Source organism: Mustelus asterias, chromosome 3 (assembly GCF_964213995.1).
Source record: "Mustelus asterias chromosome 3, sMusAst1.hap1.1, whole genome shotgun sequence".
Classification (NCBI taxonomy): domain Eukaryota; kingdom Metazoa; phylum Chordata; class Chondrichthyes; order Carcharhiniformes; family Triakidae; genus Mustelus; species Mustelus asterias.
In genome coordinates, this window is record NC_135803.1 from 5,922,129 (window position 1) to 5,938,228 (window position 16,100).

At 47.7% G+C, this 16,100-nt stretch overlaps 1 protein-coding gene across 1 annotated transcript in view; it reads left to right on the plus strand.

Annotated features, from left to right (window-relative positions):
- The window catches only part of fndc3ba (fibronectin type III domain containing 3Ba), a 348,179-nt gene that overhangs the window by 280,920 nt on the left and 51,159 nt on the right, over positions 1-16,100 (plus strand). Inside the window, 3 exon segments of the mRNA XM_078204432.1 lie at positions 52-175; positions 2,591-2,704; positions 8,415-8,564. Coding sequence (XP_078060558.1) covers positions 52-175; positions 2,591-2,704; positions 8,415-8,564 — 388 coding nt within the window.

The window sequence follows — 16,100 nt, forward strand, 5'->3', positions numbered from 1 at the left end:
GTCCAGGATCTCCAGATGGCGATTCGACAGTAAACGGAGTACACTCTGGAGATACGTCCACGGGGAGCTGGAACCTGCCGATGTTTACTGTGGTCCTGACCTGGAATGTACTGTCAGCAGCCTTCTGCCTGGAACCACCTATCAGCTCAGGGTGAGAGCTGCCAATGAGGCAGGGGTGAGTCTCCTCTCCTCCAACCTCTCTCTATGTGACCTTCCCAATGCCCCCCACCCCCAATATCCTGCCCATAACTCCTCTCACTTCCACCTCCGTGACATCCCCCATCTCCTCAACCTATCTACTGCTGATACCCTCATCCACTCCCTTTGTCACCTCAAGCCTTGCAATGCTCTCCTCCCTGTCTTCCACCTTCCAACCTCCGTAATCTTGAATGAATCCCAATTTCTGTGCCCATGGTCTAACCTGCACCAAGTTCCATTCATTCATCACCCCAGCTTCCCCCTCTCACTGCACCCCCCCCCCCCTCCCCCATCCCTTGTTCACTGACCGCCATTGGCTCCTGATGTGGCAAAGCCTCAACTTTAAAATTCTCATCCTTGATTTTGAATCCCTCCGTGGCCTCATCCGCCCTCCCCATCCCCCCCATCTCTGTAACCTCCTCCAGCCCCACACATTTCTGGTACTCTGTGTTCCTCCAATTTGAGTCTCCTGTCTATCTCCAGTGTCTGATGCCTCATTGCTGGCAGCCGTGCCTTGAGTTGCTGAGGCCTAAGCTTGGGGGCCCCTTCCCTAAACCCTACTCATCCTCTAAGATGCTCCTGAAAGCCTATCGCTTTGGCCAAGACTGATCAGCTGTGATCTCGTTGAATACTGGAGCAAGCAGAAGGGCTGAATGGCCTTCAATTGTTCCTGTGTTTTATCTCTTGTCCTAATATTTCCTTATGTTTGGTACACACTTGGAATAGTTCACCAGGTTCAAGTTACTGTATAAATGCTGTTGTTTGAAGGAGGTACTTAGCTTCTAAGATGAACTTCCCCAGTCACTGCCTGCCACCACAGCCCAGTCTCTCTCAGGTATATTGACAGTCCAATGTCCTGAGGTCAGGCTGAACCCAAACAGTTTGCCCAGCAGTTAGTCAGGCCGTAGCTATGGACTGATCTCTTCTTTCCTTCTATCCCCGAATAGTAAACATGCTGAATGATTCATTACTTTTTCAGACGCTGGTAACACCCCCACCCACCCCACCCCCCCCCCCCACCCCCCACCCGGGTCCCTGAAATTGTGGGTCACCCCCAAGTCCAAGTGACCAATTGGAGCAGTGACCCCTGGGGCTGGCTTTGCCAGAAAGAAAGGGACAATATTCCTACTGTGGATTTTTGGGATCTAAGATGTTCTGTCTGAAAGCTGATTCAATGATAACTTTCCGAAGGGAATTGGATCATTGTCAGACAAGTAAAATCTTGCAGCGCTCCCAGAAGGAGAGTGGGCTGAGTGAATAGCTAAAGAGCTAGCACAGACGCGATGGCCCAAATAGTCATTCAATGAGATGTGTAATCCTACACACACTTTCTGTTCAAATCGACAGTCATCACAACATCAGCAACTCAGAATGGATCTCCAGTGGGCATTTGGTACTCCCTGCCTCTCTCTCCCTCCCTTACCCCCAACAATCTGCAAGCTCACGTAAACCAAGCTTGGCGTCAATTTGTCTCTGCCCTTTGATTCCCTGACCACTTCCTGGGCTGTATCACCCTCTCTCTGACCTCATTCCAACCTTGATGATGCTCTAGGGTGAAGGCTGTGACCTTTCACCTCAGTGCTCTCAGGGTCCACCCACAGGCCTCTGTCACATCTCGAATTGGAGCTTCGAATTTGACGCATGTGTTGAACTGGGGTCACTGATAGGCCAGAACCCGGTGATGGTGGCAGCAGGTACATTAGTGAACTATTTGGGTTTTTATCCGACAGCTTCATGGTCATTTATTGACACCACCATTTCGATTCCTCAGAGTCATAGAGGTTTACAGCATGGAAACAGGCCGTTTGGCCCAACTTGTCTATGCCACCCTTTTTTTTAACCATTAAGCTAGGCCCAATTACCCACATTTGGCCCATATCCCTCTATACCCATCTTACCCATGTAACTGTCTAAATGCTTCTTAAAAGACAAAATTGTACCCGCCTCTACTACTACCTCTGGCAGCTTGTTCCAGACACTCACCACCCTCTGTGTGAAAAAATTGCCTCTCTGGACCCTTTTGTATCTCTCCACTCTCTCCTCAAACCTATGCCCTCTAGTTTTAGACTCCCCGATCTTTGGGAAAAGATGTTGACTGTCTAGCTGATCTGTGCCCCTCATTATTTTATAGACCTCTATAAGAGGTCCTTCTTTGTAAAACTGAGGTCAAATTCTCAAATTTCCAATTTTTGGAATATTACCACAGAACCTCTTGATGAGCTCTGAATCTTCCACGCCCGAGGAAGTGACTAGCCCAGTACCGAAAACAGCGCGAATATATCTTACCTAACGTGTGAAGCACTTTGAGTTGGGTTGAGGATGTGAAAGGTGATATTATAATTCAAGACTTTCTCGTCTAACACTGCTCTTTCCCTTCTGTTTTTGATGATAGTACGGTGCTTACTCTGAAGCAACAGATGTTACAACAGCAACAGGACCACCAGTTCAGTGTAAAGCACCTTTACTTACCTGCACGTCTGCCACCAGTGTACTTGTGAGCTGGGAGGTAAGTCACAATTAAACACAGCGTCCTATGTGACATGAGATTTTGGCAGCCGGATCCCAGTGGGCGAGTCCCCCTCTTTCACAACACTGCTCCTGAATCAAATCATCAGCACCAACTCACCACAAACACTCGGAAAGCACATAATTAAAAAAAGGTTCTCGCTTAGGGCATTACACCATGTCTAAATGTGAGGCTGAATCGAAGGCACACCAGTATAACTGAGATCGGGGAGCTGTGATGGTGCTGTACCTGTCCTGGGAGTGTTTGATGGGGACAGTGTAGAGGGAGATTTACCCTGTATCTAACCTCGTGCTGTACCTGTCCTGAGAGTGTTTGATGGGGACAGTGTGGAGGGAGCTTTACTCTGTATCTAACCCCGTGCTGTACCTGTCCTAAGAGTGTTTGATGGGGGACAGTGTAGAGGGAGCTTTACTCTGTATCTAACCCCATACTGTACCTGACCTGGGAGTGTTTGATGGGGACAGTGTAGAGGGAGCTTTACTCTGTATCTAACCCCATGCTGTACCTGTCCTGAGAGTATTTGATGGGGGCAGTGTAGAGGGAGCTTTACCCTGTGTCTAACTCCGTGCTGTACCTGTCCTGGGAGTGTTTGATGGGCACAGTGTAGAGGGAGCTTTACTCTGTATCTAACCCCGTGCTGTACCTGTCCTGGGAGTGTCTGATGGGGGACAGTGTAGAGGGAGCTTTACTCTGTATCTAACCCCATACTGTACCTGTCCTGGGAGTGTTTGATGGGGACAGTGTAGAGGGAGCTTTACTCTGTATCTAACCCCGTGCTGTACCTGTCCTGGGAGTGTTTGATGGGGGCAGTGTAGAGGGAGCTTTACTCTGTATCTAACCCCGTGCTGTACCTGTCCTGGGAGTGTTTGATGGGGGACAGTGTAGAGGGAGCTTTACTCTGTATCTAACCCCGTGCTGTACCTGTCCTGGGAGTGTTTGATGTGGGACAGTGTAGAGGGAGCTTTACTCTGTATCTAACCCCGTGCTGTACCTGTCCTGGGAGTGTTTGATGGGGGACAGTGTAGAGGGAGCTTTACTCTGTATCTAACCCTGTGCTGTACCTGTCCTGGGAGTGTTTGATGGGGACAGTGTAGAGGGAGCTTTACTCTGTATCTAACCCCGTGCTGTACCTGTCCTGGGAGTGTTTGATGGGGACAGTGCTATTTCCTCCATGCCAGCAGTGAACTGTGTTCTTTCATTAACTATGCTGAAAAATGTTAGACACCTACAATGGAGCATAGAATAATTGAGTCATTGGTCTGAATGCTCCGATGTCATAAACCCTGTCACACTGCCAGCGGGAACAGAGAATTTGGCGCTCAGCCGAATGTCTGCAATGGGACGAGAGAATCCCAGCCATGGGCGAGGTCGCAGAATTCTGCCTGTCGAATTTTACAGGACAGAAAGATGTCATTCGGCCCATTATTGTCTGTGCTGGCCATCAAGTGCCTATCTTTTCTGAGCCCATTTTCTTGCACTTGGTCTGTATGCCGTGGTGTTTCAAGAGCTCATCTAATACAGATAGCTGGATTCTCCAACATGAACTTCTTGTTACCAAGTGTTGAATTCACACTGAAATATGGTTGACAAACCCAGCCTTTACAACCCCTTCTCCTCACAGGAAGAGAACACAGAAAGTTCTTCATGGTGGAGGAAGCTGTGTTCTAATTAGTTTGTGAGGATTCGAAGAAAGAGGGGACAGAACTATTCACACAGTTGGAGAGCGACAGAGCGAGTGTCATTGATTCTTGTGGAGGAGTGGGGACAGGGAGAATGCTCGAGATTCCCTCAGGCTAATGTTGTGGCGATGCTTGTTACTCTGGTGATAAACAGCAGCGCTGTAGCCAACAAGAAACCGATTTGATTGGATTATCCCGGGTGGCACCTCTTCCTCCGCCTGCAGCTTTTGAGAGTGTTAGTTTAGTAGTTTTAATTGGTTTGGGATTTGCAGGTCACACTTGACAAGTTTTAATTATCGGCCATTTCCTGAAGTCTTGTGGTGACTTGCGTCCCTTTTCACACAATCAAATAGTTTTCCAGGTCACCGGAGCTAAAGCGGTCGCATGCTCCAACTCTGCTCTCCAAACCAGGCAAGGTGATGAATTACAAAACTGGGGTAGCAGGAACTGGAGGCACCCCTTCCCCCCACTTCCCTGGCCCCACCCCACTTTACTCGCCTGCCCCTGACCCACTGCCGCTCCTTCATAAGGTGTGACATTGTCTGCCGCTTTGCTCTCTCTCCCCGTGCCTGCTGGGTGGAAATACCGGTCAGAACTTGGGGCCCCGTTTCTGCCCCTCAACAACAATGTGGCCCCAACACTTCAAACGGCCTCTCCGTGAATTGAGGATTAATATCGGGAGTATTCCTGCATGGAAAAACACAGCTAAAAAGGACTTGCGATTGTACCGCTGTCTATATGTGCCGTGTTTGTGGACCCAACTCTCCACTCAACTGAGGAAGGAGCAGCGCTCCGAAAGCTCGTGATTCCAGATAAACCTGTTGGACGTTAACCTGGTGTTGTGAGATTTCTTGCTGTGCCCACCCCCGTCCAACGCCGGCATCTCCACATCATTAATATAAATGACAAATAACAGTGGGCCCAGCACCGATCCCTGAGGCACACCGCTGGTCACAGGGCTCCAGTTTGAAAAACAACTCTCTACAACCACCCTCTGGCTTCTGTCATCCAGCCAATTTTGTATTCAGTTGGCTACTTCACCCATTAACTGGGCTGCAATGCATAGCTCTGGGAGAAAGCAGTTATTGTGAAGGAAGGGCAATTTAACTAATGCGCAACTAATGCACAAGACATTGGTAAATCATCCTTCATCAATGATGTTTCTGATTTTAAAAGCCTGGTTAATGTGGATGTAATCAGAAGTGGTTCATTCTACCTTTCATCCCCAGAAGCAGCAAGTGCAGGAACGGTTGCAGAAGCTGTTAGTTTGCCATTTGTACTCTCAGCAAAGGTTCATATTTCTTAAAGATAACCATTAACTGTCAGAACATGATGCACTCCCAGGGCAGTGGTATTATTGAGACTGACACCGTGTGTCGAACACAAGAGACCATTTTGTGCCAGTGTTTATGCTCCACTTGCAGTCCCCCCTCAGCCTACATCATCTCAATTCAATTTAACAATCCCAATGCTCCACTGCGTTCTGCATCCTCTTCACTTAGAATCACAGGACGGTTGCAGGAGGAGGCCATTCAGCCCATTGTGCCCATGCTAGCCCTCTGAGGGAACAGCACACTGTTTCCCTGCTTTCTACCCGTAAGCCCACACATTCTCCCTTTTTAAGATGATCCCATTGCCTCTTGAACCCCTCGATTGAATTTGCCTCCACCTCACTCTCGGGCCGTGCATAGCAGCCCGTAACCACTCAGTGAGTGAAGATGTTTCCACATGCAGCCATGCGAATTAGGCGCAGGAGGAGGCCACTCGGCTCCTCGAGCCTGCTCCGCCATTCATTAAGATCGCGGCTGCTGTGTTTGTGGCCTCAACTCCACATTCCGCAAACACCCAATAACCTTTGACCCCATTGTTATTCAAAATTAATTGTTAATTAAAATTTGTGCTCAGTGGTTCAGTGCTGATGTTAGGAAATGTGTCTTCATGGAAAGGGCAGTGAATCTGGAACCTTCTCCCCCAAACATCTGGAGGTACTGAGGGACAACTGAAGCCATCTCGATTGAGATTTTTTTTTAGTTCAGTTGTGGGACATGGGCGTCGCTGGCTGACCAGCATTTTTTGCCCATCGCTAGTTGCCCGAGGGCTATTGAGAGTCAACCACATTGCTGTGTCTCTGGAGTCACATGGAGGCCAGACCAGATAAGGACGGCAGATTTCCTTCCCTAAAGGATATTAGTGAAGTAGGTGCGTTTTTCCGACAACCGACAATGGTTTCATGGGCATCAGTAGATTCTTAATTTCAGATATTTTTTATTGAATTCGAATTGCATCATCTGCCGTGGCGGGATTCAAACCCAGGTCCCCAGAACATTAGCTGAGTTTCTGGATCAATAGTCCAGTGATAACACCACTTGGCCATAGCCTTCCCAATGGATGATTGATGGATGATTGTTCAAAGAACAAAGAACAATACAGCACAGGAACAGGCCCTTCGGCCCTCCAAGCCCGTGCCGCTCCCTGGTCCAAACTAGACCATTCTTTTGTATCCCTCCATTCCCAATCCGTTCATGTGGCTATCTAGATAAGTCTTAAACGTTCCCAGTGTGTCCGCCTCCACCACCTTGCCTGGCAGCGCATTCCAGGCCCCCACCACCCTCTGTGTAAAATATGTCCTTCTGATATCTGTGTTAAACCTCCCCCCCCTTCACCTTGAACCTATGACCCCTCGTGAACATCACCACCGACATGGGGAAAAGCTTCCCACCGTTCACCCTATCTATGCCTTTCATAATTTTATACACCTCTATTCAGTCTCCCCTCATCCTCCGTCTTTCCAGAGAGACCAACCCCAGTTTACCCAATCTCTCCTCATAACTAAGCCCCTCCACACCAGGCAACATCCTGGTAAACCTCCTCTGCACTCTCTCTAAAGCCTCCACGTCCTTCTGGTAGTGTGGCGACCAGAACTGGACGCAGTATTCCAAATGCGGCCGAACCAACGTTCTCTCCAACTGCAACATCAGACCCCAACTTTTATACTCTATGCCCCATTCTATAAAGGCAAGCATGCCATATGCCTTCTTCACCACCTTCTCCACCTGTGACGTCACCTTCAAGGATCTGTGGACTTGCACACCCAGGTCCCTCTGCGTATCTACACCCTTTATGGTTCTGCCATTTATCGTATAGCTCCTCCCTACATCATCCATCAATCATCCATTGGGGCGGCACGGTAGCACAGTGGTTAGCACTGCTGCTTCACAGCTCCAGGGACCTGGGTTCGATTCCCGGCTTGGGTCACTGTCTGCGTGGGTTTCCTCCGGGTGCTCCGGTTTCCTCCCACAGTCCAAAGATGTGCGGGTTAGGTTGATTGGCCATGTTAAAATTGCCCCTTAGTGTCCTGGGATGCATAGATTAGAGGGATTAGTGGGTAAAATATGTAGGGATATGGGGGTAGAGCCTGGGTGGGATTGTGGTCGGTGCAGACCCGATGGGCCGAATGGCCTCTTTCTGTACTGTAGGGTTTCTATGATTTCTACCAAAATGCATCACTTCGCATTTATCAGGATTGAACTCCATCTGCCATTTCTTTACCCAAATTTCCAGCCTATCTATATCCTTCTGTAGCCTCTGACAATGCTCCTCACTATCTGCAAGTCCTGCCATTTTCGTGTCGTCCGCAAACTTACTGATCACCCCAGTTACACCTTCTTCCAGATCGTTTATATAAACAATCAGTCAGGGTATTGAAGGGTCAATGCAGACAAGATCAGCCATGATTGAATTGCATGGCGGTGGAGTAAGGCTCAGGCTCTTTCCTGTCGATATGTTTACATGATGTGGAGATGCCGGCGTTGGACTGGGGTAAGCACAGTAAGAAGTCTCACAACACCAGGTTAAAGTCCAACAGGTTTATATGTTTACAGACAGCCGTGACTGGCCTTTCACTGCGCGCAAAATGCCATGGGCTATCCAGACATTGTAAAAGTCACCATGTTGCTACAGATGTTACATTCTTAACTCCCACGACACTCAATGTTTGTGTGCGGTTACAGAGTCCTGAGAATTATGGTGCTGATGTCTCGGAGTACCGACTGGAATGGGGAGAGGAGGAGGAGTCCATGGAACTGGTGTACTGCGGAATGGAGACAGCCTTCGAGGTGGACAATCTCAAACCAGCCGCACGTTACTGCTGCCGGCTACAGGTAAGGGTTTCGCCCCATCACTACCAGAGCCGCTGTCCTCGACACACACGTCACTCAGCCTCTGCTACTGGGTCTTTCCACCCTCACAGCTACAGAGCACCACAACAACCACCTCATTCTTCAAAACAAAGTCCACTGACATCTTTTAACGCCCGATTTGGATGAGACTTAAAACCAGAGGCCAGTCTGCCGTTCCAGATAAGTCACAGGCACAGAGGTTTACTATTTGAAAGGTTATCACTATTCCAACATAGGAAACACAACTGACAAACTGTACACAGTCAGATCCCACAAAGACCAAAGTGGTGTGAACCAGAACATCTCTTCTTGGTTATGTGAAGCAATTTGGCTCATTACATATAGCCAGGACATGGGCCTCGCTGGATTGGCCAGCATTTAGTGCCCATTCCTGTTTGCCTTTGAGAAGCTGCCTTCTTGAACCACTGCAGTCCCTGATAAATGGGTTGACCCACAATGCCATTCGGCATTGCTAAACCTGCTTGGGAACCCAAAGGGTACAGTCTGTCACTGTACAACACTGGGATACAGTACTGGTGGGGATGGGTCTGTCACTGTATAACACTGGGGTACAGCACTGATGAGGATGGGTCTGTCACTGTATAACACTGGGGTACAGTACTGGTGAGGATGGGTCTGTCACTGTGTAACACTGGGGTACAGTACTGGTGGGGATGAGTCTGTCACTGTGTAACACTGGGGTACAGTACTGGTGGGGATGGGTCTGTTGCTGTATAACACTGGGGTACAGTACTGGTGGGGATGGGTCTGTCGCTGTATAACACTGGGGTACAGTACTGGTGGGGATGGGTCTGTCACTGTATAACACTGGGGTACAGTACTGGTGGGGATGGGTTTGTCACTTTATAACACTGGGGTACAGTACTGGTGGCGACGGGTCTGTCACTGTATAACACTGGGGTACAGTACTGGTGGGGATGGGTCTGTCACTGTATAACACTGGGGGGTACAGTACTGGTGGGGATGGGTCTGTCACTGTATAACACTGGGGTACAGTACTGGTGGGTGAGGGTCTGTCACTGTATAACAGTGGGGTACAGTACTGGTGGGGACGGGTCTGTCACTGTATAACACTGGGGTACAGTACTGGTGGGGACAGGTCTATCAGTGTGTAACACTGGGGTACAGTACTTAGAATCGTAGAAACCCTACAGCACAGAAAGAGGCCATTCGGCCCATCAAGTCTGCACCGACCACAATCCCACCCAGGCCCTATCCCCATATCCCTACATATTTACCCACTAATCCCTCTAACCTCCGCATCCCAGGACACTAAGGGCAATTTTTTAGCATGGCCAATCAACCTAACCTAAAGGGAGCACTGGTGGGGATGGGTCTGTCATTGTGTAACACTGGGGTGCTGTTTTGAATTCACCTCATTTTCTATTTCTTGGTTTATTTTTGCCGCAATTTTGTTTAAGCTTTAATTGTGACAGTGAGGGAGGACACTGTGAGTTGTCTCCGTGATTCTGTAGCGCGCTGTCTTTATTCTGCAATAGTCACCAGCTGGTAATGAATCGTAGTGAAGCTGTGATCCTCTGAATCTATCTGCATTTCACAGAATCAAATCACACACAGGCCTGCAAACGATTCAAAATGCATTTTGATCATTTATTTTCGACATATAAATATAAAAAGGCAGGCTGTTTTCACCTCTTAATATTAATTTTGGTTTGTATTTGTGTTCTGAATGAGATGATAATGCTATTGCATTCTGAGAGTAATTTTGTCAATTTCACAAATGGACACACAAAACCCCTACTATCTCCACGCGTTTAACTTCAAGGCCATAAGACAAGGCTTTCAACTTCCTTTCAAGTCCTGCTGTGGAGTGGAGATGCTGGTGTTGGACTGGGGTGGGCACAGTAAGAAGTCCGACAACACCAGGTTAAAGTCCAGCAGTTTATCAAGTCCTGCCGACAGCTCTGTCACCCACTTTTTTCTGTGGATACAGGAGGAGGCCGTTTGGCCTCCAAGACTTTTCTTTAATTCAGTTGCGGGATATGGCTGTCGCTGGCTAGGCCAGTATTTATTATCCATCCCTAGTTGCCCTTGAGAAGGTGATGGTGAGCTGCCTTGTTGAATCGCTAAAATTTCTGAGATGTAGGTACAGCCACAGTGCTGTTAGGAAGGGTGTTCCAAACTTCTGAGAGAGTGACTGTGAAGGAACGGCGATATATTTCCAAGTCAGGATGGTGAGTGACTTGGAGGGGAACTTCCAGGTGCTGGTGTTCCCATGTATCTGCTCCCCTTGTCTTTCTGGATAGAAGTAGTTGTGGGTTTGGAAGGTGCTGCCTGAGGAGCCTTAGTGAATTACTGCCATGCATCTTGTAGATGGTATACATGGCTGCCATTGTTGGAACTCCTGTAGTGATATCCTGTCGGTCAGAGGTGATTGACCTTCAATCATCATGACCATCTTCTTTTGTAGGAGGTGTGATTCCAACAGCAGAGAGTTTTCCCCGATTCCCGCTGATTCCAGGTTTGCTCGGGCTCCTTGATGCCACACTCGGTCAAATGCTGCCTTGATGTCAAGGGAAGTCCCTCTCACCTCACCTCTGGCATTCAGTTCTTTTGTCCATGTTTGGACCAAGGCTGTAATGAGGTCAGGAGCTGAGTGACCCTGGCGAAACCCAAACTGAGCGCCACTGAGCAGGTTATTGCTAACCTTTTACCCCCTTGTTAATGAAGAATCCATCTCTGCCTTGAAAGAAAGATTCTGCTTCCACCGCCATTGAGGAAGAAAGTTTCAGAGACTTGTGACCCTCTGAGACAAAAAAATTCTTCTCATTTCTGTTTTAATCGGGCGACCTCTTATTTTTAAATAGTGACCCCTAGTTCTAGATTCTCTCACAAGAGGAAGCATCCACCCTGTCAAGATCCCTCAGGATCTTATATGTTTCAATCAAGTTGCCTCTTACTCTTCTAAACTCCAGCAAATACAAGCCAAACCTGTCCACCCTTTCCTCATAAAACAACCTGCCCAACCTTCTCTAAACTGCTTCCAATGCATTTACTACTTTCCTGAAATAAGGTGATCAATACTACACACAATAGCCTCGATGTGGTCTTAGTAATGCCCTGAATCACTGAAACATGCTGGCCAGAATTCTCCCATTGCCCCTGTCACTGGAATTGTAGCGGGGAGGGGTGGGGTGCGGAAGCGGGGGGTGGGGGGGGGGGGGCGGACCACACCAAGGTCCATTGACCTCGGGCGGGATTCTCCTGTTTTGAGGTGAGCAAGGCCGGAGAATCCTGGGCTCCCTACTTTTGTATTCAATTCCCCTTGCAATAAGCAACATTCTATTAGCTTTTCTAACTACTTGCTGTACCTGCCTGCTAACCTTTTGTGATTCATGCACTAGGACACCCAGATCCCTCTGCATCTTAGAGCTCTGCATTCTCTCACCATTTAGACAATACACTTCTTTTATTTTGTGGAGAACTTCACATTTCCCTCATTATACTCTGACTTGCCAGATTTTTGCTCACTCACTTGATCTACCTCCTCATGTCCTCCCCACAACTCAGCTCACCAATGTGGAAATATTATTTGTTTTTCATCTGATGTGGTTGGTTCCTTAGGTGAACTCAGTCCGTGACATTTTTACCCATTCACTTTATCTGTTATGGAACCATTGAACCATACAGCAGAGGAGGAGGCCATTTGGCCCAATGTTCCGATGCTGGCTCTTTGAAAGAGCAATTTGGTTCGTCCCCCTGCCCTGCTCCTACCCCGTAGCCCTGTGCTTATGTTCCTTGTCAAATATAAATTACATTCCTATTTGAAGCCACTGTTTCCACCCAACCCCTCTTCAGGGTTCTGAAAGGTGCTATATGAATGTAAACTGTTAATTTATCCAGTGAACCCTATGCCTCTGGATTATTGTCCTTGATTGTGATGCTCCCCTGGTCAAACAGTTCACAGACATAACAATTATTTGATTTGATTTGATTTATTATTGTCACATGTATTAACATACAGTGAAAAGTATTGTTTCTTGTACGCTACACAGACCATTCATAGAGAAGGAAAGGAGAGAGTGCAGAATGTAGTGTTACAGTCATAGCTAGGGTGTAGAGAAAGATCAACTTAATGCAAGGTAAGTCCATTCAAAAATGTGACAGCAGCAGGGAAGAAGCTGTTCTTGAGTCGGTCGGTACGTGACCTCAGACTTTTGTATCTTTGTTCTGACGGAAGAAGATGGAAGAGAGAATGTCCGGCGTACGTGGGGTCCTTGATTATGTTGGCTGCTTTGCCAAGGCAGCGGGAAGTGTAGACAGAGTCAATGGATGGCAGGCTGTTTTGCGTGATTGTTTGGGCTACATTCACAACCTTTTGTAGTTTATTGGGGTCTTGGTCAGAGCAGGAGCCCAGACCAAGCTGTGATATGGTGCATCTGTAAAAGTTGGTGGGAGTCGTAGCTGACATGCCAAATCTCCTTGATGAGGGTACTACACATCCCTGAAACCTGTGGAACTATTCATAATGGCGGGGGGTAGGGGTGGAATTTCAATCACCAATCTGTTAATAAAGCCACATAATTTACATCAATAAAAAGATTGAATATTTCTGCAGCATCTTTCATGAATTCAGAATGTCCGAAAGTTCTTTATCCCCAATTAGGACATTTACATAGAATCTCTATAGTGCAGAATGAGGCCATTCAGCCCATCGATTGTGCACTGACTGTCCGAGAGAGCATCCCATCCAGGCCCTATCCCCGTAACCCCAGATATTTACCCCACTAATTCCCCCTAACCTACACATCTTGGGATACGAAGGGGCAATTTAGCATGGCCAAACCATCTAACCCGCACATCTTTGCAGACTGTGGGAGGAAACCGGAGCACCCGGAGGAAACCCACGCCGACACAGGGAGAACACTGACAGTGACCCGAGGCCGGAATTGAACCTGGGTCCCTGGCGCTGTGAGGCAGCAGCACTTACCACTGTGCCACCATGCACTTGAAGTATGGCCACTGTTGGAATATAGAAAATGCAGCTGCCAATTTGTGCACAGAAAGATCCCACAAGCAGCAATGTGGTGATGACCAGATCCTCTGTGTTTTTAGTCATATTGGTCGAGAGATATTAGATAGGGATCCATGATCTTCCTCACCGTGGGATATTTTTATGTTCGGGTGAAAGGACTGACACAGCCTCGGTTTTAATACTATGTTCGAGAGAGACGGTACCTCCAACAGTGCAGCACTCCCTCAGTATTGCACCATGCATTTCAGCCAGTCTCGGGAGCAGGACCCACGCCCACGGACCCCAACTGAGGGGTGAGCGTTGCTGTCCACTGAGACATGGCTAAAACCAGAGGGTGAGTTCAGGAGGGGCAAAGTTGCTGGAAAACTGAGATAGTAAAAAAGAAAATAGGGCAAGAAGTTTGAAAGATAGCTACAAAGTCTGGAAGATGATGAAGATAATTACAAAACAGGCACATAGAGATCTGGACGGTGATTCAGATGAATAGTGCGAATTAGCATATTATTGTGTGGAGGTGCATGAACATTACAGACCCCCAAGGCTGGATCATTGCTTCCCGACATTATTCATGATCGTAATGTGCTACCCTGCTGACAATCGCCGTAATTATATTCACAAATTATCTCACTCTTATATTCACCTGTACTTCTTCGATCAATATTAATAGGAACGATGCTGCAGAAAGTTGAAGTGAAGAGGTGATGACTCATGTGGTAGAACGCAGCTGCTTATTGCAGCACTCACTAATGCAGTTTTTAGTAACATTGAGAAAAGCATTTGCCAAATGAACCTGTGCTGTTTCTGGAAAAATCGCCCACCCAACAACAATAGCAACTACTTGAGTTTATAGAGTGACCGTAACGTAGTCGTGTCCCCTGATAAGTGTCCCAGAAGCATTCGCACAATTGTAGAATTGTTACAGTACAGGAGGAGGTCATTCAGCCCATCGTGTCTGCACCAGCCCTGCACATAGGCAACACTCTCAGTTCCATTCTTCCACCTTCTCCCCATGACCCTGCACATTCTTCCTTTTCAGTTAACACTCAATTCCCTTTTGAATGCTTCGATTGGACCTGCCTCCACCACACTCTCTCAGGAAGAACATTCCGGACCCTAACCTCTCGCTGCGTGAAAAAGTTTTCCTTATGCCGCCGTTGCTTCTTTTGCCACTCACTTCAATTTGTGCCCTCAGTTGTGGGAACAATTTCAATAGTGGGAACAATTTCTCCTCTTCCACTCTGCCCAGACCCCTCATGATTTTGAACATTTCTATCAAATCTCCTCTTAGCCTTCTCTTCTCCAAGGAGAACAGTCCCAACTTCTCCATTCTGTCTTCATAACTAAAGTTCCTCATCCCAGGAACCATTCTTGTGAATCCTTTCTTTGATTTGATTTGATTTATTATTGTCACATGTATTAGTATACAATAAAAAGTATTGTTTCTTGCGTGCTATACAGACAAAGCATACCGCTCATAGAGAAGGAAAGGAGAGAATGCAGAATGTAGTGTTACAGTCATAGCTAGGGTGTAGAGAAAATTAACTTAGTGCGAGGTAAGTCCATTCAAAAGTCTGATGGCAGCAGGGAAGAAACTGTTCTTGAGTCGGTTGGTAAATGACTTTTCTTTTTCCCAATGGAAGAAGGTGGAAGAGAGAGTGTCTGGGCTGTGTAGGACCCTTAATTATGCTGGCTGCTTTGCTGTGGCAGTGGGAAGTGTAGACAGTGTCAATGGATGGGACAGTAAGAAGTCTCACAACACCAGGTTAAAGTCTAACAGGTTTATTTGGTAGCACGAGCTTTCGGAGCGCTGCCCTTTCATCAGGAAAGTGAAGAGTTCGGTTCACAAACTGGGCATATATAGACACAAACTCAATTACAAGATAATGGTTGGAATGTGAGTCTTAACAGGTAATCAAGTCTTTACAGGTGCAAACAGTGCGAGTGAAGAGAGGGTTAAGCACAGGTTAAAGAGATGTGAATTGTCTCCAGCAAGAACAGTTAGTGAGATTTTGCAAGCCCAGGCAAGTTGTGGGAGTTACAGATAGTGTGACATGAACTCAAGATCCCTGTTGAGGCCATCCTCATGTGTGCAGAACTTGGCTATCATTTTCTGCTCGGCGATTCTGCATTGTCATGTGACCTGAAGGCTGCCTTGGAGAACGCTTACCCGAAAATCAGAGGCTGAATGCCCGTGACTGCTGAAGTGTTCCCCGACTGGAAGGGAACACTCCTGCCTGGTGATTGTTGAGCGGTGTCCATTCATCTGTTGTCGTAGCGTCTGCATGGTCTCCCCAATGTATCATGCCGCGGGACATCCTTTCCTGCAGCGCAACAGGTAGACAACGCTGACTGAATCGCAAGAGTATGTACTGAGTACCTGGTGGATGTTGTTCTCACGTGAGATGATGGCATCCGTGTCGATGATCCGGCACGTCTTGCAGAGGTTGCTGTGGCAGGGTTGTGTGGTGTCATGGTCACTGTTCTCCCACAGGCTGGGTAGT